General features: G+C 46.2%; 1 protein-coding gene across 17 annotated transcripts in view; it reads left to right on the top strand.

Annotated features, from left to right (window-relative positions):
* Nucleotides 1–24,116, top strand: part of SRCIN1 (SRC kinase signaling inhibitor 1) — a 279,306-nt gene that overhangs the window by 214,518 nt on the left and 40,672 nt on the right. For all 17 annotated transcript variants that reach the window (XM_077315657.1, XM_077315665.1, XM_077315656.1 and 14 more), the window contains 5 exons: nt 4,653–4,745; nt 5,688–5,731; nt 8,157–8,335; nt 13,205–13,380; nt 20,813–20,943. In XM_077315657.1, the coding sequence (XP_077171772.1) occupies nt 4,653–4,745; nt 5,688–5,731; nt 8,157–8,335; nt 13,205–13,380; nt 20,813–20,943 (623 nt within the window). The remainder of the gene's footprint in view (nt 1–4,652; nt 4,746–5,687; nt 5,732–8,156; nt 8,336–13,204; nt 13,381–20,812; nt 20,944–24,116) is intronic.

Raw genomic sequence — 24,116 nt, 5'->3', positions numbered from 1 at the left:
TCTACATTTAAATGGAACACTGGGTAGGTGGCTGCAGTTTCATGATTTCATTTATTTGCTTCCACAAATAGCTCTCTTAGCCTGCTATTTGGCTACCTGCTTGTTTATAGGAGCATTTCCTAATTTGTTCTTGCTCGGTGTTGCAAGTTACATCCCTAAGCAGAGGAGATATTATCTGAGAGGGAGGTGCCTCATAAAGAGAACATCTAAAATAAGACATGCTCTAGTGCAGAGGTAGTCAAACTGCGGCCCTCCAGATGTCCATGGACTACAATTCCCATGAGCCCCTGCCAGCATTGACTACCCCTGCTCTAGTGACTCCAGATCCCCCCACCTGCACAGGAAGAGCCTCTCAGCTCTTGGGACGTTCTTAAAGTACCCCTCCACTGCTGCAGATGGGAGGACATCACCCCTGGCTAGCATGAAGGGCATCCTTTGGCTTTTAACTCCCACCCTGGAAAAAAATAATCTGCTGGGGCTTGAATATATCTGGAGTGGGAAGAAGCAAGGAAATTCAGAGATTCTGTCTGTTAATTCCTCTCTCTCTATCTCTCTCTCTCTATATATATATAAGCTAATCATACAAATCACACAGAACATTTCCCTTGAGGAGAATTGCTTCTTTGGATGGTGGGCTTTATAACAGCTGAGATGAATGCTTAATTGTTTTGCTCACGCAAGGTACTGCACACGTAAAAATGAAACTCACTTCTTATTTAACAAGGATTTTGTTTTATCAGTGCACACTGTAAACATGCACAGTGTAAACGTGAATTCTGCGGGCATGGCCAGCTGGCATTACTTCCAGTGTTGCTTGAAGCCTGAAGAATATTTCAGGAGTTACTCCATGGTCAAAAGTTTGAAAAAGGCTGCTCTAAGTGGCTGGGACCCCCGTATCTCTGGGACTGCCTCCTCCCCTATACCCCCCAAAGAACATTAAGATCAGGCAGTCAAAATTTTCTCAGGTTCCCTGTCCTCAAAGAGATAAAATTGGCCTCAATGAGGCCAGACCTCAACAAGGGCTCTGCCTGAAGATCTCTGGGTTCTGCGATTTTGGAAAACAGCTGTTCTGCCAGGCCTACAGCTGAGGCCAGGTAAGAACACCATGGGCCTCCCTACTTGAAAACAAAACCACAGACAGAAAACCCCTCCAAGCTCTGTTCAACCCTCGCAGGATTAGATTACAAACAGGAGGCGGTTTTTATACTAATGTTAAATTGTTTTCATTGTGAATTGTTTTTAAGCTGTTGTTAACCACCCTGAGCCTACTAGGATAGAGCTGTATAGAAGTAAAATATTTATTAGCTATTTATTTATTACAAAAGCTGCTTGTCAGCATTATTTTGCTGACACACACTCCCTGAGCAAATTGGAACGGTTATGCATTCCAAGGCACTAAAGCACCGCATCCCTTCCCCTTCCCCTTCCCCTTCCCACTACCGGAAACATGCGGGTGTTCTCATTTTCCTGTTCCCTTGAGAGATACACAAGTCGATATATTCCAGCAAATTAGATAGTGGGAGAAATGTTCCCCTTATCTTGTGTTCAGTGTTCCTATGTCTACATTTCCCCCAGGAAGGTCGGTTCCTGAGCTGTCAGCAGAGTTGTCAAGGGGGAATGGTCAGAGCAGAGCTCATTAGGATAACAAAAAAGATAAAAAGGGAGAAATGATTAGGAACAGAGATAGAAACAGCGAGAGAAGGAGAGGGAGAGACCAAGTGGGGGGAGAGTAAAAAGAATCCCGGGAGAGGTCGAAAGAATGACAAGCTCAGTCCTGTCAGGAGTTAATGTACTGGAAATTCTGCGAGAGAAATTTCTCCTTAATGCAGAACCTTCAAGGAAGGTTGACTGAGGAGGTCCTTTGGGACGGACATTTTCAGGAGAGAGGAGCCGATAAAACAAAGCCCATTTGCACTGGAGTGGTTTTGTTTTGTTTTGTTTTGCCCTTCTCTTTTCTGAGGTAAACCTCTCTTCAAGAGTTATGGCTCCCAGAAGGAAACAGGCTGGTACCTCATTTTGGTTGAGCAGAAACAACCTTGACAGAATGGCCGGATTTTACTGGCACGATAGTTGCTCACACTCACAGAGCAGGACAATTTTTCCTCATACACCTAAGAGACAACGCCTTTCCCCCCTGCCCCGCAGTCTTGGATCCAGCGTGATATAGTGGCGATGGTTATCTATATGTTATGGAAAAACTAAGTTCCTTGTATTGTTTTCTGCGGTCTGTGTATGGTTATGGTTATCTATACATTTTGGAAAAACTAAGTTCCTTGTATTATTTTCTATATTCTATGCAAACCACCCTGAGCCTGAGGGGAGGGTGGTATATAAATATAACTAATTAATTAATTAATTAAAGTGTTGGATGAGGACCAGGGAGACCTGTGCTCATGTCCCAACAGCGATTAATTTGGTTGGTTGACCTTGGGCCGGTCACTCTTCCTCAGCCTGACTATGTCACAGCACTGGTAGGAAGATAAAATGGAGGAAGGGAGAACTCCATACACCTTGGAGATGGAGTGGGATCCAAAAACTGTACAAGAGCAATTCAATCCCAACAAGCACCTTATAAGGAGGCACGTGTGCACTGCTAGCTTGTGACTCTACAGCAGGGTCCCCGACCATTTTCATTTGGAATCCTGACAGAGGGTTGTGGGCAGAACAACAAAATGGCTGCCACAGGAGAGCAGAGCCTGTCACGAAATGTAGGAAGCGAGGTTACAAATAACTCTCACAGCGTCTCTTCAATATATGAAGCAATATTTAGTCTGTGCAGCCGATGAGAATACCTGCTGAGCGCAAGCACCACCTGACCCTTCCCGCTTTCTAAATACAAACTTGGCAGGTGCCAGGAAAAGCGTTCAGTGCCCACGGGCGCTACGTCGGGGACCCCTGCTGTACAGCGACATAGATTTGAAAAACCACAGCTATGCAATCATTGTGTTAACACTTCCCCATCACCCCTATAAGCAGCAGCCTTTTTTCACCCAACTACATTTTGCTTAACTACACATTTATATTTTCCTCACGCTGTTCTTGGGTTCATAGAATCAAATGTAATTTGTGAGTTCCATGAGGGGAATTTCATTCCCAAGGACACGTGAGCTGATTTGGACTGGGATCCTTGGCCTTTTTGCTGCCGCCACCCCACCCACCTGGCAATATTTTTCCAACCTAACGCAAGGGGCCTGGTATTTGACCCACTGAGGAAGCTATGTGTACTGATGGGTTATACATACATTTCCTCAAAGGGAGAATGAGTGGCTTCCCATGGCCTTTTTAAAGGTAAAGGTATCCCCTCCTGTGCAAGCACCGGGTCATGTCTGACCCTTGGGGTGACGCCCTCTAGCGTTTTCATGGCAGACTCAATACGGGGTGGTTTGCCAGTGCCTTCCCCAGTCATTACCGTTTACCCCCCAGCAAGCTGGGTACTCATTTTACCTACCTCAGAAGGATGGAAGGCTGAGTCGACCTTGAGCTGGCTGCTGGGATTGAACTCCCAGCCTCATGGGCAGAGCTTCAGACTACATGTCTGCTGCCTTACCACAAGAGGCTCTTTTAGTTGGGGAAAACAGGTTGTTCTTTTTAGTTTAGGAAAACAGGTTGGGGGAGGTTGAAGCCCCCTCTCCCCATCTGAATTAGGTGTGTGGGAATTCAGTTCTCATTACAAAACCAAAAGGGAGTCTGCAACCAAAAAATCAGAAGGAGATAGAGACAGGGAAGGGCAGCCATAAAGGAATCAGGGAAGATCCTTAAATATAAGGATGTGCTTCTGGCCACCACAATGAAGGTAATTGATGGCATAGACTTCCCCATTACTACATATGGGTGTTAAAAGGTGGTCAGTGAAGAAAACTGGCAGGAAAACGGACAGCTTCATTTGGAGGAGAGATTTATGGATGCTGCGGCCTGCCAAAAGAAGAACGTGGGTTCTAGATCAAACCAAGCCTGAACTCTCCGTAGAAGCTAAAAGGACTAAACTGAGGGTATTGCACTTTGGTCTCCTGACAAGAATCCCTGGAAAATACAAACATGCTCAGAAAAGTTGAAGGCAGCAGGAGAAAAGGAAGATCCAACATGGGATGAATTGATGCTGTAAGGGAAGCCACAGCCCTAAGTTTGCAAGCCTGGAGCAAGGATGTTTTGAAAGACTGATTCATAAGGCCGCCATAAGTCAGAAATGGCTTGATGACTCTTAACATGCACACAAAAGAGGGAATACAAGCCTGACTGGGCAGACCTGGGGAGGATATATAGAAATATAATATAGAATTAGGCTCTGAGGAGACAGGGGTTGGGACAAGGGGGAAGAAGGATGCTGTTTGCGTTGCCAGAGGAGTCTAAGCATGCAGGTTAATTATTCAAGTCTAGGTAACGACATGAAAGAAGATGTTGCCACTGTCTGTCCCGCTATCTTGGAACTTCATTCGTACGGAGGTTTTGTCAAGCTTCCGTGTCCCCATTCACATCCGAAGATCTGTTTTGGTGTTAGTACTCCCTTGAGGAATTTCCCCATTCCCAATTTGGGCTCCTTTCCCTGTTGATCTCTGCCTACCCATTACCCCATACTGCTTTGCAGAGGCAAAAGAGGAGGAGACGCACATGGTGCCCACCCAGTATCTCACTAGATCTCGTTTTGCTTCGTTCAGGGAACGGATGGAGGCGATGGAGAAACAGATCGCCAGCCTTACGGGATTGGTGCAGAGTGCATTGATGAGAAGTTCTGATGCAGAAACCCCCAAGTAAGCAGTTGCAGGGTTACTGGGTTTGCTTTTTCTCTTTCCATGGGGTTGGCGGCGTTGGAGGGGTTGTCTGTAGATCTGGCCTTCCCCTGCTGAATGTGTACAGTTGTTACACAACAGAGCAGATGGAGTACCTCAATGTTGCCAGGTTGACTTTTCTACCCAAACCCATAAAACCCTTTGAACAAAATCCCCTACTACCGATCAGGACATCACCCATGAAGTCCTTCTTCACAGTTCCCCCTCCCTCATTTGCACAGCCTTCCTTCCCAAAAACATAGATCCACTCCCCTTGACTGTTTATGCACTGGGAACTTCACTGCCTCAGCTCCCATCCAGGAGCACAAATCCGGGCTGGATGAGGTGCACCAGGCCAAATGTTCTCCCATGTGGGTGCAGGGTGGGGCAACCTGCCATGACTAAAACTCCAGCCTGCAGCCCGGCATGAAACCTCCAGTGCGTAAACGGTCCTTGAGATGTGGAAACTAGAACTGTGCACTCCCAAAAAATAATTTAAAAAAAAATTCAGATAGATTTAACTTTTTCCATTTCATAAAGACTCAAATAATCTGAATCACTGATGCGCTAAATCAATTTGAGTTTGACTGATTATAAAAACTCACATGCATTCTGCTGCCAAACAGCTGATCCTGCCCTGAAGAGAAGCCTCACAGGATCAGCTGTTTAGTGGCTCTTTAAACAGAGGGACCTTGCTGGCCTTTCTCGCACAGCCCAAGCAAGCCCCGGAGATTGCTACCTTAGGGTAGAGAAATTGGGGTATAAAAATGAGCTCTTCTTCTTTTTCCCCTTGGTTTCTTTCTGGCACATGGGTGGTTTCTGACTATAGTGCACCTTTATAAGCTTAGTATTGTAAGGTCACTGCCGCACATGAATGATGCTACTCCTGTGTCGAGATGTCTAATTCTTGGGATTTTCTTGCAGTGAGAGGACAGAAGGGACCAATGGAGGGACACCTCCATCAGCACGTAAGTGAGCATCGAGCATCAACGTCTGTTTCCTAGGCAGAGAAGTGATCTTAAGTACTCAGATGTGTCCTCTGCCACAACCAAGGTGTTCTTAAGCTATGCCTCCTTTCTTGTCAGAGATGGGGTAAAGGTCACCACTTCAGTCCAAACCAAAATCCAAAACCAGAAACCACACAATACCTGGATGTTCGTTTGATTGATTCCATATGTATAGAATCATAGAATCATAGAGTTAGAAGGGGCCATACAGGCCATCTAGTCCAACCCCCTGCTCAACGCAGGATCAGCCCAAAGCATCCTAAAGCAGTGTAGCTAGGAGATAGGATTAATAGGAAGCAGATTCTTTTGGGGTATCTTTCCAGATCTGGATAGAAAATGCATATCATCTATTATGTCCTTGCTGTCAACAGCACAAGACGATGTATGAGAGACACTGGAGATTAAGTAGAATGCCAGAACTAAGCAAGTAGCCTATGGGAAAACACAAATTTTTGTATGCAGTTGCAATGGGAACACATAGACAAAAACTCAATTTAATACGTGGCTACAATGGAAAACACAGATATATTGGACATCTGGATCTGCAAAAGAGCCGAGGACCCAGCAAAATTTGGACAAAAGATGTTTGTTACTGGAACAGAGAAAATGTTATCAAATCCCATGTCACAACTTTACTATTTTCTTAAGGAAGTCTAATATTTATTGATAACTTGATGCTTCTATGCACTGGCTTTGAACACGAAGTTGAGAGTCCACAAGAGGGTATATATGATAATAATAAAGCAGAAAATCCTGCTACCTTGGGACTGTGACTTCCATCTTGCTGTCTCCTCGGTTCACCCCTCCCACACCAGTGGGTATATTGTTAGGGTTGCCAACCTCCAGGTGCTGGGCGTAGATCTCCTGGAATTACATCTGATAACCAGGCAACAGAGATCAGTTCAGATGGAGAAAATGCTCCCTTTTTACAACAGACTGTATGGCATTAAATTCCATTAAAGTTCCTCCCCTCCCCAAACTCCACTCTGATCCAACCTGGAGCTGGCAACCGTGTGTATTACACGGGAAGGGAAGGAGGTAGGGGGAGATCCCAGGGGAGCAACAGACCATGTCTGTTGAGCCAAACAGTTGAGCCAAATGTGCTAAGAAACAAACATTTTGAGCTCAGCAGAAGAGTTTTGCAAAGGGGAAATTTTTCTGTCTCATCTTCCGCTGATGATCATAGGGTTGCTTTTCGACAGAGGCAATTCATTCACCCTTTGGGAGGCAGATCATTAACTGGGTGCGTCCTCCAATGAAAAACAGGCATACGTGGATCAGTTTGTAAGTCCAGGTTACAGGGAGGTTTAGAAGTGATGACAGCAGGTTTGACTTTGATCCGTGGGTTGTGAGGCTGTGTATCATGCTACTTCTGTGGATGAAAAATTTCTAGGCACAATGCAGAGCTGTTTGAAAGAGTCGTGAACTGGGAGAGTTTTATAATATGCAGCAGTTCCATAGCTTAAAGTGGGGTGTGATGAGGTAGGTGGCTCGCTATCCCAGACAATCAGGTTGACTTTAGAGCATCTGTCCCCCATCCACCCATTCAGCCCCCCCCCCCAATCCCCAGGAATTTCCCAACCCAGAGGTGGGAAGCTGCAGGAAGAGAAAGCTATCTCTGAACAAGGCTAGATGGGACTGCCAGTGGCTGTTGTTGTTTTAGTCTGGCGGGCTCCACTTCTTGTGGCGGCCATTTTGTCATTGCAACCACCATTCTGTGGTGCCCAGTGGGCCAGATCCGCACTTGCTGCCAGTGTGCGGAGTGGTGGTAGGATTGGGGTTAAGGATCGGGGGAGCTCCAGAGAACAGGGAACTCAGTTGACTACAATGCCATAAAGTCCACCCTTCAAAGCAGCCATTTTCTCCAGGACTCATCTCTGTAGTCTGGAGATGAGACGTAATTCTAGGCGATCCCCAGGTCCCAGCTGGAGGCTGGCATCCCATGAGCTTAAAATATTTTGTGCCGCCTGGACAAGCAGGGCCATGATTCTGATTCAATGCAGTTTCCCTTACATTCCTTTTGGAGATGGGAGTCGGTAACAAGGTCAGTACCTTGAATTGCCTATTGGTCTGTAGAGATAGAAACAGTCAAGAATGACATCCCCTCTGATAAAATACCAAGACCTCAGTCATCTACAGTTCTCTGTTCATGAAGATTGGCTTATCATTGTGCAAAAACATTTCATCCTTTTCTTTGGAAAAGGGGGTGGTGGATTTTGTTGGTCACTAAGATGATACTAGGGTCGAATCAAGCTTTTTTTTTGGAAGTTCAAAGTCGCAAAGCGATTTCAGTTTCAGAGCAGATGGGCTTCAGTTGTCATGTGTTTCATCTTTTGGGCCATTCTGCGGCAAGGATATTGGATGACTGCTCTTGTGTTTCTTGCAGCCCCTAGCCGAAGCAGTGTAGGGACCCCAGTGCCTGGCCCCCCACCCCCATCTGCGAGTGGCACCCCGGCTGGGCAGCCCACAGCCATCACCCGTCTGCACATGCAGCTGCACCTTCACGACCTGCAGCAGAACGCCAGTGACCTCCGCAACCAACTGCAGCAACTCAAAAAACTGCAGGTAAGTTGGGGATGGCCTGCTCTGCCTGGCTCAAGCTAACCTGATCTTGCCAGACCAAAGAGGCTAAGCAGGGTCAGCTTGGGTCAATATTTGGATGAGACACCTCCAGGGTTGTGATGTAGAGACTAGGGATGCGCACCAGGGGGAAATGTATTACTTTTTGGATTTGAATATTTCTGAATTGGTAAAACTCAAATCGACCAAGTCACTCATTCTGTAAATTGATTTGGATTTGGGCAATGCAGGAAACGTGAATCAGCCACCAGACAGCTGATCTTGCTGTGGAGAGAAGCCTCTCCAGGAATCAGCTGTTTGGTGGCTTTAAATGTTGAGCTGGCTCCAGCAGGGCTGGGGAGGGTGGGTGCAGGGCTGACATCAGCTCCCCCCACCCAATCCCAGCCTTTAGCCAGTTCCAGCAGACATTTGGCAGGGCCTTTAAAAGTCTCCCCAGAAAACCCATCTGAAGCTACGGAGAGCAAGCTCACACGAGTCTCCTGGGGAGAAAGACCCTGCTAAGCAGCTGATCTCCAGTCAGCCCAATCAAGTCTGAATTGCTTTGGGCTTTCGTGACTTGGCCCTTTAGAACTTATGAGGATGGTGAGTCTGCTAGAATAAGTCCAAAAAATACCCAAACTAGCATTGATTTTAGGTTTTTTTCAGGATTATCTGAGCCAAATCAGATATCTCTAGTATAGGCAGGCAATGGTGAACTACCTCTGTTTGCCCCTTGCCTTGCCAAAAGTCAGCTAAGCCTTGACGGCACTTTAAGCACACACACACAAGATGAGGCTGAAGGAAAGGTGGGTCTCTTTTCTGTGATGAGGGTATATCAAAGACAATGCAGTATGAGGTAGCCTCCACAGAACTGCAGCTTTAAAAACAAACAAACCTGCATTTCTGGTCCTTTCAAAGACTCTTAAAAGGATGTGGCTGACACCTCAGATGCAGTTTGTGAAGCCAGACGAGTGGTAGAATGATACGTTCAAGGAACCATGTCTAGTTTCTTCTCCCCCAGACTAGCAACACTTGAATAAATTATGCAAAATAAAGGAGAATATGCAAATGTCCTCCAGTTGGGTAACGTATAGATTGCAGAATTCCGGTGTTCTTTGTGCAGAATTTGAATCGTTTGGGCCCAGACCGTAAATGGGATTCTTTCCCCCAGCAAGCACAGTTTAGAACCTGTTTACGGCCAAATTGGAAATAGTTCCCTACTAAAACGGAGGGGGTGATGAAATAGGTTATCACTTCAGAAAGTAATTTTCTAACCAATGACATGGTCACATCTGGGGGAAACTGATGGTAGGATGGATGGTATCTCTTCCAATATGTACTTAATCTTCTTTTAAAGCCTATCATGATATAAGACTCACACTTCTGAAGGACTGTTTAAAGGTAATATAAGAGGAGCCCTGCTAAATCTCACCAACAGTAAATCTAGTCCAGCAGCCTGTCTCTCCTCTGGAGAGCCAACCACAGGGCATTCAGGCCAAGACCTTCCCCTGATGTTGCCTCCTGGCTCTGGGATTCAGAGGCTTGCTGCCTCTGAATGTGAATGTTCTCCTCAGTCACCAAGGCTTGTAGCCATCGGTAGACCTGTCCTCCATGAATCTATCTAATCCCCTTTTCCTGTTGCCATCACTACATCTTCTGGCAGCAGATTCCACATTTTAGTTGGTACTGATTTGTAGAGGGTAAGAGATGCAAACAACAGGTCCCTGTTCCCAAGGAGCTTCCAGTCTTAATATAGACATCGTTAAATGGTGTCAATTGCCAAGAAAACACAATCGTTGACTTGAAGCAAAAGATAGGTTTATTCTAGAGCAAGAAAGTTAACTCAACACAAGCTTTGACAGAACTGGGGTTCAAGAAATTAAACACAGCATATATCTCTTTCTACTCCTCCCCACCTGTAAGAACCCAAATAACGAGGGAAGCTTCAAAGGGAAAATAAACCAGGCCGCTGTAATAGAACAGGGAAGCCAAAGGACAGGAGCGGGGAGGTGCAAATGGAGGAGGAAGGGAGAGAGCAATAACTTCCTTAGAGTCGATCTACTCAACTCTATTCAACAATAATGAAGCATAAGCCTAAAGCATAGGCATTCTGAAGGCAAGGAACAAACATTCAAAATCGTTTGTGTCCAGACTCTGGAATCTCCAGGTGAGAACTGGAGATTTCAAAGCTCTTACAGTCCAATGCATCAGTGAATCCAACCTAATTTACAACACAAAAGCAGTTCTCCACAGGAACACAAGGCGATTAACAGTTGGTTACTCTTCAAAGGCCGATAATAGTGAGTGTATGCAGAATAAAGGAGTGTGTGTGTGTGGAATGCTACACATTGGAACCACAACAATTTGACAGACCCAAACTGGTTATGACAAATGGATGGCCAGGGCAGTGTGAGCACTGAGGAGACAGCAAGGATAAGATTCCATGCCATTCATCTGGAGGTAATATAAGAACGAGAGAAGCCAAAACCCAGGTGTCATCAGGAGGTCCACAGACAAGTAGAGCTAAACCCAGCCTGTTTTCCTATCTTCTTTTTTAAGAACGTAAGAAGAGCTCTGCTGGATCAGACTTGTGGTCCAGCTGGTCCAAAATCCCATTCTGACATACACAACTAGTTGCCCAGGAGGGTCAAAAACTGGCAGCATCTTCTTCATGATGTTCAGAAGCTTGCAGTGCCCTTTGTTCTTTTTGTGCCAGGAAAAGCAAACAACGATCAGTCTGTCTTGTTCTCTTTTTAATTTCTTTTAACTATTACAGATGTTACAGAAAGTTTTAGAATAGAAATTTCACAATACTCATGCCAGTGTTTTTGAAATTCTTCTGGCCGTCTATGATTAACCAAGCCCGTTAGTCTGGCTATCACTGCTAGTTCTCTTGAGTTTGTCACGCCATGCATCCATGTGTGGTCTGTCTTGCTCTCTTGGTACCCTCTGTCTCTTTCCCTTGGTGGGTTTTCCTTCTCATTAGCCGTGCTCACCAAAAGATAAACCCTGCTCAGCATGGAGCGAGATGGTGTTGGAGTCATCTGGCACTGGAACAGACGGCCAGATGGCAGCGGAGTATCCCACGCCAGAGATTTGATCTCTCCATCCTTGACCGTGGGAGGCTCTTGTGTTTCCTTGGAGTTGCTTAGCTTCCAGAGATAATTCACAGTGACAGCTTGTTGGAAGCTGGGAAGTGGCAAATGGTGTGGGAGGGTGGGATGGCAATGGCTCCCCAGTCTGCCCCAAGATGCATTTGAACTTCAGAGAACCTAACGTGTCCAGTCCGTGAGCTGCCTTCTTCCATCACTGTCAATTCCACGTGGAATGGATTGCCACACTGGCCACCAGAAGGTGGGAAGGACATCCCGTGATCTTGGGTGATAGATGCTCTTCCGTACAGAGGAAGTGCATTGGGCTAGAGCAGGACTCTGCAAGTTTTTACAATTAGAAGTGCCAAACAACCTCAAAATTGAGAGCGAGAGATCAGCAAAGAGCTGGCTGAAAATATGCTCCTTAACATCATAGCTGTGTGTGAACTAATGACCATTAAATGTCTACCTCCCAAACCCTGGTGGTTAAAAGTTCTTTATTAGGAAGTCATCCACATAAACTCTCAAAATAACTAATATATACAGGAACACCCTGCACAATTAGTTTAGTGCACTGGCAGAAACCTGCACTTGGATTCTTGGCAGCTGCTTATCTCTAACATTTCACTTTCTTTAAAGCAGGGGTGACCAATGAGGATGATGAGGATGATCTGGGGCCTGGGGACCAAGCCCTATGAGGAAGGGCTGAGGGGGATGTTCAACCTGGAGAAGAGGAGGCTGAGAGGGGGCATGATGGCTCTCTTTAACTATTTGAAAGGTTGTCCCTTGGAGGAGGGCAGGGAGTGGTTTCTGTTGGCAGCAGAGGAGAGGACATGTGGCTGTGGGCTTAAACTATATGTAGAACAGTACCGGATTCTGTATTCTTGCTCAGACCCCTTACTCTCCTTCTTGAAAGAAACTTTAAGCTGGCCTGTCCCTGCATGGTGCATCTGCATGCAACTCAGATGCTCATCAGGCATATGGCCAGTTTCCACTCTTCTCCGGCAAAACGGATATAATTCCACACCAGACTTTAATGATACCGGACCCGCCACCAAAGCGAAGAAGGGCTGTTGCTGTCTCTCAGTTCTTCACTTACAGGTTTTTCTTTAATATGCCATACTAGCTGCAGGGGAAGCCGCTGTGCCATTGCACCTCCAGGGAGCCAAATCTCAGTCTGTAACAATCTGTGGGAGTAACAGAAGGCTGCACGTATACACATGCGGCTGCAACATTTGACACACCGGCTTGGGGAGCATGTGGTTCCCTGTGGCAGTAGGCAGCTCATTAAGGTCTTTGCTTTTGTGCCAAAGGAATCTGTGCGCTCAGGAATTTTGTTGGTTAGGTAAAGAGACATGCCTGAGAAATGACCCACAAAGTGCATGAAAACTGAAAGGCACTGAAGAAAACTGACTTCTTTTCAATAGCAGTTTTAACTGTGTTCTGAATTCCCTGATGCACTTACAGTTTTTAAAAAGGTACTTTCTTTCTGTCCACCTGATCCGTCTTTTCCCCCTTCCTCCCACATCTTCCTTCCTTCCTTCCTTCTGTTCTTCCGTCCTTCCTTCTCTCCTCCATTCCTTCCTTCCTTCCTCCCTCCCTCCCTCCCTCCCTCCCTCCCTCCCTCCCTTCCTTCCTTCCTTCCTTCTTTCCTTCTTTTCTTCCTTCCTTCCTTCCTTTAGTATCTAATTTGTTATGGCTTTGGTGCCCTTGAGCTGCAGCTGCTTCTCTTCCTGCTCTGCGCTGACTCCTTCCCCTCCCGGCTTCTGCTTTGTCCTTTCAGCTGCAAAACCAGGAGACAGTGAAGACGATGCTGAGGCGGACGGAGACAGAGATCAGCGTCCGGGTGATGGACACCATGCGCAAACAGGAGGACCCCTTGCAGCGACAGCGCACCCTGGTGGAGGAGGAGCGCCTACGCTACCTCAACGAGGAAGAGCTCATCACACAGCAGTTAAAGTGAGGGTTTTGCGGTGGTTGTGCAGATTCTCCAAAGTTGGTTTTGCCCCCTTTGAAGCCAATAGGAGCCCAAAGAGTTTGGCCTGCTTAGTTTGAAGAAAATTAAGCTGGGGGTAATACAGAAGAGCCTCTTGTGGCACAGAGTGGTAAGGCAGTGACATGCAGTCTGAAAGCTCTGCCCATGAGGCTGGGAGTTCAATCCCAGCAGCCGGCTCGGTTGACTCAGCCTTCCATCCTTCCAAGGTCGGTAAAATGAGTACCCAGCTTGCTGCTGGGGGGTAAATGGTAATGACTGGGGAAGGCACTGGCAAACCACCCTGTATTGAGTCTGCCATGAAAACGCTGGAGGGCATCACCCCAAGGGTCAGACATGACCCGGTGCTTGCACAGGGGATACCTTTACCTTTAACACAGAAGAAGAACTGTTAAAGTTGAAGAGAATGGATAGCTAAATCTTGGTTAGCTGGAAAAATCTTAGAGAAGTTCTAGCAGGGGTGGACTCGGAGATTTTAAAAAATGGCTCTTAAAATAAGTTTGCCATCTCAGAGCTGGAGATTTGGGGGGTGATGCCTGAGGAGGCCGGGTACGGGGAGAAGAAGGACTTCAACAGGGTCTATTGCCATGGAGACCACATTCCAGAGTGGCCATTTTATCCAGGGGAACTGATCACTGCCTCCTAGAGATCAGTTTGCAATCCCAGGAAATCTCCAGCTACCCCCTGGAGGTTAGGAAGAGAGGTTGGCAACCATACCTCTTTAGGCTGTGTCCCACACCTGCCTTCCCCAGTAATGGAGGAGAGAAACAGGCCTGCCTCGACAGAAGAGGAAGGGAGGGAGACGGGGGGGAGGAGAAGTGGGATACTCCCACTTTTGCCTGGATCACGTCCAGCTGCGTTGTGCCAGGCAAGGGCAGCCTGGTTATGAAGCAAAGGCTGCCAGCTGGGACTGGTGGCTCGTGTCTATCTCGTGTGTGGTGGAGCTGCTACATTTTCACCCAATGTGTAATTAGCAGGTAGAATACACTGTTTGAGGAAGCGGTGATGGCCACAAGCACAGAGATCTTCAAGAGTTCATTTTAGAAATATACGAAACAGAGGTCCATCTTACCCACAAGGCTTAGATGGAGTAGTCCGTCAGGAGCAGTGCTCGTGGGGTAACAATAGGAAGACTTATGAGGTTCTGGCCCCACTGGTAGATATCCTGATAGCACCTGGGTTTTGGCCACTGTGTGACACTGAGTGTGGGACTGGATGGGTCACTGGCCTGATCCAACATGGCTTCTCCTATGTTCTTATGGTAGCTATAAATTTCCTACACAGGCTCATAGTCCAAACTATCAGGGTGACTTGTAACACTGTCAAAACCACCTGACCACAAATAATAATGAAACATGACAATACAAACCCTAGAGCCTAAGACCCAAAGGAAGGGCTGAGGAACTTGGAAATATTCATTCTGGAGGAGAGGAGGTTGAGGGAGTTGATTGCTCTCTTTAAGTATCTGAAAGGTTGTCACTTAGAGGAGGGCAGGGAGAAGTTCCTGTTGGCAGCAGAGGAAAGGTCTCACAGGAATGGGTTTAACTACAAACGGAAAGGTACTGGCTGGATATCCGGAACATTTTTTTTATGCTAAGAGGTGTTCAGAGACATAATTGGCTGCCTAGGGAGGTGGTGAGCTCCCCCTTACTAGCCAGTCTTCAAGCTGTGACTGCATGAACCCTCATTAGAGATGCTTTAGACAGGTATCAAGCAGGGGGTTGAAGTACGTGGCTTCTGTGGTCCCTTCCAACTCTATGATGATGCAGGAGAAAGCTGCATTAAAAAAAGCATAAAAACAATGTAACCCTAAGACAGCCTGTAGCTAAATGGAACAGGTCATGCAGAGCTTAAAAGATCCAGGGGGGAAATACTGCTAATTGCTGAAGCCCTGGGATAATTTTTTTAAAAATGTCTCTCCTGAGTGCATAAAATAAATAAGCACTGGATGAATTGCAGCAGGGATGGCGTTCCACATGGGGGACACTACCACTGAAAAGGCCCTGTGGTCCTGGCCACTAGCAATTGAGGTTGGATGGCGGCCTGCAGCATAGATGTAAAGTCAGTGAGGTTTATGTGAAGGGGGCCAGTCTGATTCTAGTCTGTTTAGGGCAGGGGTAGTCAAACTGCGGCCCTCCAGATGTCCATGGACTACAATTCCCAGGAGCCCCTGCCAGCGAATGCTGGCAGGGGCTCCTGGGAATTGTAGTCCATGGACATCTGGAGGGCCGCAGTTTGACTACCCCTGGTTTAGGGCCTTAAAAGTAAGCACCAACACTTGGAACTGCGCTTGAAAATGAATCAGCAGCTCTCATAGTTCTTTCTACGTTGATGAGCTCCCATGAAGGCATAGCTGTCAACAACCTTTCAGCAGCACCACACTAATTGGAGTTGCTGAGCGGGTCTTCAAAGTGATGAGAGAGTGCGCAGTTACTGAATCTAGTGATTAGAGCAAGATGAACTGTGGCCATATCTCACTTTTCTTGGATGTAGTCAGCGAACCAATCCAAGCTGATTTAAGTGCCAGGGATGAGGCCCAAGGATCTGTGTGAATTAACAGATGCATCGGCACCCCCGACTTGCAACCCTGTTCCTTCAATGGGGATGCCACTCCATGTAAAACAGACTGACTCCTCATTCCTTTTCACAATAGCAAAGGAAATGCAGTCGGACATGTCATAGGCCAGTTACGCATGGGTGTTTCCCCTCATTTTCACTATGCATGTCCGATGGGTTTTCTTGGTCGTTCTGCATTATTTTTTCTTCCTTCAGCATGCAGATTGCTTTCTGATTGCTGTTTCCCTGGGTTTTCTGAGAGTGCTTTTGTGCTGATTTTTCCCTTGCTTTGCTTCCAAACCAAAGGTATTTTATTAACACAGAGATTCCTTTGGTCTCTCCCCCCCCCCCCCGTCACCATTTTGCCATCCCTCAAAGATCCCCATCCCCATCAAAGGCATTTCTTCGACTCTGAACCTTCCTTCGTCCTCTTCCCTTTATCAGCGTGCCGGCTGCATTCTTCCTCATTTTAAAATTTAAAATCTTTTTTTGTAAGCAGCATAAATCATGCCATATGAGATTATCAATAGTCTTGGATCGCTGAATTTTAAAAAATTTAAATGAGGAGAGGGAGTCTAAAAGGAGCTGTATGAGGTTTAGTTCCCTGCTGTTATTGACTTAAAAGGGGGATTGGAGAGGAGACAAACGGCAGCATCCCAGTGCAGAAAAGAAAAAGAAAGAAAGGTTTTCAGTGGTTCATGCAAACAAAATAAAGGGGAGGGGAATGAAATTGACATGAGATGTAAAGAGAGAGAGAAAAATACTGGGTTGGGAATCCTGAAATGTTGAAAACATTTTCACCTTCAATGCTTTAGTGAACAAAGTTTGGGAGGGGGGAACCAACCATTAAAAAGGCAACTGAGCTACATGGACCTTTTGTGAACTACCAGACTTAAAAATCACTTGAGACTGATTCATTCGGGGGAAGAGTGCCATCTTCACAGAGCGGGCTTTTAAAAACTGCCAAAATCAAATTAGGATCAAATTAGAAAATTATAAAAAAAAGAAAAACCACACAAATTAGCAAGGAAGGGCAGGAAATCAGTGCTACCGTGCAGCTGCTCTAGGGCATCAACAAAAATACCTCCCCTTTTTTCCCAATTTACTGGCACAAGACTAAAAAACTCTCCGGAGCTTCTGCCAAAGGACTCCTCCTTCATGCAAATGGTCAGGATCAAGTTTTCCTAATTTGTACAACCTGAATTAACTGAATCACTGATTCCATATATCAATGCAAGTTTGAACAGTTTGGAAAACTTGGACCGATTTGCTTGAATCAGCTGCCAGATAGCTGATCCTTCTGTGAGAGGTCCTTTTACATGCCTCTAACTGGCCCTTTCCACACTGCCCAGGCTATGCAGGGAGGGCAGCAGGCAGACCTGGGGCATGTTGAGGCACTCACAGAAGTTCAGGGAGCCCAGGCACGGAGCTGCCGATAGGCTAGGAGAAGTGCCAGCAGGATGGAAGTAATACGTGTATTCCCTCTAGCTCCCATTGATAGCTGGGCTGCAGCGTTCTGCATCAATTAAAATTTCCAAATTGATTTTGTGGGGAGCCCAGTGTACAGTGCAATGCAATAGTCTGATCTCGGTGTCACTGTGTCATATCAAGGTAAGGGGCTACCTTTTGGACTAGGCTGAGTTGGAAGAAAGCATCGCATGCTGTTACAACCTGTGCTTCATGTCCACTGAGTAAGTTTGGTGTAGTGGTTTGGTGTAGTGGTTAGGAGTGTGGACTTCTAATCTGGCATGCCAGGTTCGATTCTGCGCTCCCCCACATGCAACCAGCTGGGTGACCTTGGGCTAGCCACGGCACTGATAAAACTGTTCTGACCAAGCAGTGATATCAGGGCTCTCTCAGCCTCACCCACCCCACAGGGTATCTGTTGTGGGGAGAGGAATGGGAAGGCATCTGTAAGCCGCTTTGAGCCTCCTTCGGGTAGGGAAAAGTGGCATATAAGAACCAACTCTTCTTCTTCTAAGAGCCAGCCCATGGGGTCACGGACATGTCTCTGTCAGAACTGTACTTGGAGTTCCCTGCTAGGAACATAATTCATTGGGTGTCAGCTGGGACTGTGGGGTGCAGGGGGAAGAGCCTTAAGACTACCAGCGGGACAGTGTTTCCCCAAGTGGAAATGGCCCCAGAGTGCTGCTAGGCTGACTTCAGACAGCATTGTTGTTTGATGTTACCCAGTCCCCCTCCTTACTGCAGCTCTTATCCCACATGTGCTTTCCCCATGCAAATCCCACGTCCCCAGCTGAATGTTTTAGGGTGGTCAAAAAGGTCTCTGGCTTCCTTTATCACCAGCGGAGAAACTGGTTGGATTCAGCCTGTTGCCTGCCTCAATGGGAGAACTTATGTGTTGCCAACTGCACATGTTAAGTTTCCCCTGCGGGAAAGACTGGACCCCCACATCTGGGGGAGAACTTAAGTCCTTTCATTCTGTGTGCCATAACTGATCTGAATTTGGTCCATTCACACCTAGAAGTTAGGTTCACTGTAGGAAACTTTCAATAGATGTCTGCCTGATCGGGGCCTTTGGCTAATTATTATTATTGTTGTTGTTGTTGTTGTTGTTGTTGTTAGATTTATTTCCCACCTCTCCCGACAGGCTCGAGGTGGGTCACAACAACTAACCCCATTATAATTCCCATTAAAACATCAAACTACTAACATGTAATTAATTTTAAGATTTCATCCTAGGACTTACTGTTTTTCAGATCCTCTCCACTGGCATTTAAGGCTGCAGTCCTAAAGCCCTGAAAAACGAGCAGGAATCTTTAGGAGTGCAGTGGCCAGGAAGGCATCTAGCTTTTCATTGTTACTTAACCATGCTAGCAACCTCTTGAAAGACTTTTTAACCTCCCTAATCTGTAGAACACATGTTGTTCCAGCCTACATTACAGAGCTTTTTAAATAGCTATCAAGCTTCCTGATGGGATTTGCGATCCTCTTAGCAGTCCTTTTCAGCTTTCTTTTAACTAATCCCCTAAATTTTTGTTAAAGAAATCCTCATTTTAAAAAAAAATTAAATATAACTATGGCAGACTCTCCGGGCGATTTTCCCCACGCAGCAGATTCTTGGCACGGTTTAGGATTAAAGTCAAGAGCTGCCTCTCTTCACATGCATTCAGGGACTTAACAATTCTCTGGCACAATAATGTTATTGTATCTTAAAATGTTGCCTCCGAGTCATGAGTCAAATTTACATTTATCCAGTTGATTTCAAAGTGGCTGAAGCCAACCTCTGGGGTGAGGGGGGGTTGACATTGAGTCTATTTTTGGTAGCCTCCGAAACACCCTCTCTGAGTTTTTTGTTATGAGGTAGAAGAGTTGTTTGTCTCCTTGTACAAACAAAGAACCAGCGTAGACCGTTTGTTTGAACCAGTGCTGTCTCACTTCTCCAATCTGTGACGATCCACGGCAGGGGTAGTCAAACTGTGGCCCTCCAGATGTCCATGGACTACAATTCCCATGAGCCCCTGCCAGGGGCTCATGGGAATTGTAGCCCATGGACATCTGGAGGGCCGCAGTTTGGCTACCCCTGATCCACGGTATAGCTTCCAATCAAAATTGTAATTACAGGTCATTTTAATTTCCCCGAAGTGTGTTGGGAAACAAATTCTGTTAAGCGTTCAGAGTCATGCTACTTTCTGACCTGCCTGGCCGACAATTTTATTTTTCAGCTGGATGCTTTAGGTTTATCCTGCATGGAGCAGAGGGTTGGACTAGAGGGCCTGTATGGACCCTTCCAGCTCTATGACTCTATATAGGGCAGTTATCTAGACATGTGCCCAAAATTAAGGAACCTCCCAGTTTACAGCCGTACTAGAGGAAATTTTCACAGTTTGTATACAGTCTTTCAAGCTCAGAGAAATATCTCTTCTCCCAACAGTTCTCCCAACTGTTATTCTATGAAAATGAACAATATAGCATAGTATTAAAAGAGACTAAAACGGTAGCGAAAAGGAATCAGTAGCATGAGGAGGAGGAGGAAAAAAGAACAGATGCACACACAGAATAATGCACTTTTAATGTGCTTTGCGGAACAGCAAAATCTGCTTCTGAGTTGCATTACCTATTGTGTGCGGAATGGGCCCAGGTAGAATAAAATGACCACAGGAATAAAAACCTGGACACCACCAGATCAAAAACAGTGGGTGGAATCCAATGGTGCTATTCTGCTAATACTGCGGAAGCTTCCCCCTGGTGAAAGGGGCCCAGCTCCAGTAGAAGAAGAGGGGGGTCAGCAAGTGAAGGAAGATGCCTTGCATCAGCAAAAGTCTGCCTTTTGTAGAAGAGAACCTTTGCATCCAAACCACAAAGAACCAGATACACAATCAAAATATAAACTTCAGGAGCCCTTCAGTAAAGAGGCTACTAACTCTCTCCCTGAGAAGAGAAGTCTGCAGGTGGATGGATAGATGATTCCTTTGGGGGCAGATCTATTACACTGTTCCATTTTGAGATGCTCAGTTCAGTACTGATTCCCCATTTGCACTAAGGCTGTCCACAGCCACAGTCCCAAGAGTGGTTAAGCCAGTGGGCAGGTGCCTAAATTTGTTCTGGATTGTGGTCATGCCATTCTCTTCCTTGCTGGTCAGCAGCAGCATACAAGGCTGTGTGTGGTGGTCAAGGTGGTTAGTTTAGCAGAAGCATTCTGGCCTGGCTGAAGAGAGGAGAAGCAGCAGGAAGTGAAGGCCTGTGGGAGGCCAAGTGGGGGAGAGGATGCAGTTGTCTGGACACAAGATGTTGAATTCTGTGGCTGCCATGTTGCCCTTTCCCCCCCACCTCACCTTCTATCTCCTCTCTCTGATCTCTTACACAATCATGTCTCTCCAGCGATCTGGAGAAAGCCGTGGAGAAGATCCAGAAAGATTTCAGCCACAATCACCGCCTTATCTCTCCACAAGAGCTAGAGGAGAAGTCCTTGGTGCTTAAACAGCTGGGAGACAACTTGACAGAACTGAAGGGTGAGTGAGAAGTTACTGAGGTAACTATGGCTGGGAATTTCTCTGAGGATGTTCCAAGGCAGACCCTGGCATGGATAGCCCAGGTTTGCTTGATCCTGCAGGGCCGGCCCGGGTTAGTAGTTGGATGGAAGATGTCCAAGAAAGTCCCGCATTACTGCACGGAAGCAGGCAGTGGCTAGCCACCTTCAAATGTCTCTTGCGTTGAAATACCTACAAGGTCACCATAAATTGACAGTGGCTTGATGGTAAAAAAAACCACTCTTACATTTCTAAAAATCTGTGGCTGAGGAATTCAGTATTTGGCACGGAATCGGATTTCCTGAAAACTATAGCTTTCATCTTAATTCCACCCCCAAAAAACTCCAGCTTGTTCTGGGAAATATGAATTCCATACACCGATTTACCCTGTTATAGGAATTAAGGTCCTGTTATACAAGTTGACCCGTGTAGGGTAAGGAGTGCTCCGGATATAGGTGTTTTTCACTAGTTGGCTTTTTAATTCAAGCCAGCAATGATTCTGCTCCTGTCCAGTTGATTTGATTCTTCCGACCCAACCGCACGTAAGGGGAGATCACACAGCCTGTAGCCACACCTCAAAATGTGCGGTTACCATTTTGCACAAGCAAGGCGATGCGCATATCCAGTTTGGTACGTGCAACAAGAAGCCCAGATTTTTGAGGACACTCATTTGTGCATAACCAAGGTGGAATATATGCGTGCTGTCTTAGACACATAAAATAGCAGCTCTTCATATTGCAAAGATTACAGATAGCACGTTCTCCTTTTAGAGGAGGTCGTAATGATTGCACAGGGCTTCTGAAAGTCTGTGTTCTGCATCCCTTCACTGAATCCTCTAACCCAGGGGTAGTCAAACTGCGGCCCTCCAGATGTCCATGGACTACAATTCCCAGGAGCCCCTGCCAGCATTCGCTAACCTCTGCCAAACACATCTTAACTCATGCTTCTCCTTCTGCCCCTGCCGCCATGCCCAATGTGATTTTTGTACTACAGTAAAATCCAAATCCCAAGTACTGGGAGGGGCGGGGAGAGGATAAGAAGGGACACTAGATGCTTACAAGGCTGTAAGTGGTGCTTTTTTAAAAAATGTGAATTTATCTTGAATGCAGGATATTTGAGAGGGTTATTTTGCAGGCAGACTTGGCCGTCTTTGTCATACGGATTACAAACAGGCTGCCTCTAAAAGCTTCGGGGAGCTGTGGGCTTTTCCAGGATATTAACCATAAGAACGTATGAATCATAAAGCTGGTGCAGACCAAAGGTCTGTTGGGTCCAGCGCTACTGCAGTGACCAGCTTTCTGCTTTGAGAATCTCACAAGCTGGTATTTGTCATCAAAATCTGCTGAGAGCCAGCTTGGTGTGGTGGTTAAGAGTGGTGGCCTTTAATTTAGAGAGCTGAGTTTTATTTCCCACTCCTCTACATGCAGCCAGCAGTGCGCTCTGGGTCTGGACTGGTGGGTCGGGGGGGAATAGAGGAGATTTTGCTGCTAAGACAGGTACCGTTTTATTATTCTGTTTTATGGGTTTTATTGTAAACTGCCACAAGCCAGCGTGGTGATGGTTAATAAAAATGGATGGATGGATGGATGGATGGATGGATGGATGGATGGATGGATGGATGGATAGATGGATAGATAGATAGATAGATAGATAGTCTGGCACAGTGCAGTCTGCTTTTCTCGCATACATGCTCATAACCCAACTGAGTTCTAACCTTCCTGTCTTTCCTGTACTACTGCTCCTTGCTTGTCACGTGGATGGGAAACTGCACTTTTTTAAAGATCATGGCCATGTCATCTCAACCCCCCATGACTGCTGTTCCCCACCATCACTAGCACAAGCCTATACTGTAGAGATCCTTAATGAAAAGGACTAGAGGCCCTGGGGCTTTTCCACATTCTCATTCTCATTGTTTGTGCGTTCCTGTTGTGTGTGGGGAGGGGGTTCTGTTCAGTGTGCATCTTGCACCCTCTGGTGTTCAATTGGATATTACAGTGCTGTATGTCGGGCATAAATCTGCAGGGAGATATGCCGGACTTAAAGCAAAATATTAAACAGACCACTAAGGGACCCTGTCACTGACCTCATCACTAGAAAATGTAACATCAACTAATATGTCCCTTTCATATGTTACGCTGTTCCTGCTAATATGTACCTGCTATTATCTTATTCTGTTGTTTGAAATAGTTATGAATATTCAATGTATTTTCTTGTACACTACCCCAAGACTTCACAGTGAGGGGCGATACAGAAGCTGAATGAATGAATGAATGAATGAATGAATGAATGAATGAATGAATGAAGGAAGGAAGGAAGGAAGGAAGGAAGGAAGGAAGGAAGGAAGGAAGGAAGGAAGGAAGGAAGGAAGGAAGGAAGGAAGGAAGGAAGGAAGGAAGGAAGGAAGGAAGGAAGGAAGGAAGGAAGGAAGGAAGGAAGGAAGGAAGGAAGGAAGGAAGGAAGGAAGGAGCAAACGAACGAATGAGTAGAGGGAGCAAACCGAAGCCCTGAGATATGCTGGTCAAGAAGGAATAAAATATTGAATTGACCACTAGGGGAGCAACTCTCTGCCCTGAAGCAGCTTGAATACACAAGCAAGATAAAATGAGAATGGAGAAATGTGCTTTAAATAAATGAAATGGGGAGCCGTCACTGTTTAGATACAGTCACCATTTAATTGTACTGATTATGAACATGAGCAGGAGGTGAAAAGTGTGTTAATTAGTCCATATAAATATGTATGGCTGATGGTCTGTGTGTTTGAAGGGAAGTTCACCCCAAAGAAGTACATCTGGCCTCAACCAGGGACACGATATTATCAGTCCTCGCCCCGACTTGGTGGAATGAGCTCCCGGAGGAGATCCAGGCCCTGACGGAGCTGGTTCAATTCCACAGGGCCTGCAAAATGGAGCTCTTCCACCAAGCCTTTGATTGACCTCATAGTTGTTGTTGCTGAATACAGATTCTTATTTTAAGTGGTTTTGAAATGTTTTCATCGTTTTAACCCACTACTGAATGTGATATTGTATACTGCCCTGAGCTGGCTTGCCAGGAGGGTGGCATATAAATTGAACAAATTACTAGCTGAAATAAATCTGTATTTGGAAAGGGATTTATGCATCAGCAACTAGCCAGCACTCTCAGTTCCGAGGGCTGGT

The sequence above is a fragment of the Paroedura picta genome, chromosome 16 (assembly GCF_049243985.1).
Source record: "Paroedura picta isolate Pp20150507F chromosome 16, Ppicta_v3.0, whole genome shotgun sequence".
NCBI classification, from domain to species: domain Eukaryota; kingdom Metazoa; phylum Chordata; class Lepidosauria; order Squamata; family Gekkonidae; genus Paroedura; species Paroedura picta.
Note: the sequence above shows the minus strand (reverse complement) of the source record. Positions and strands in the feature narration are given on the sequence as shown.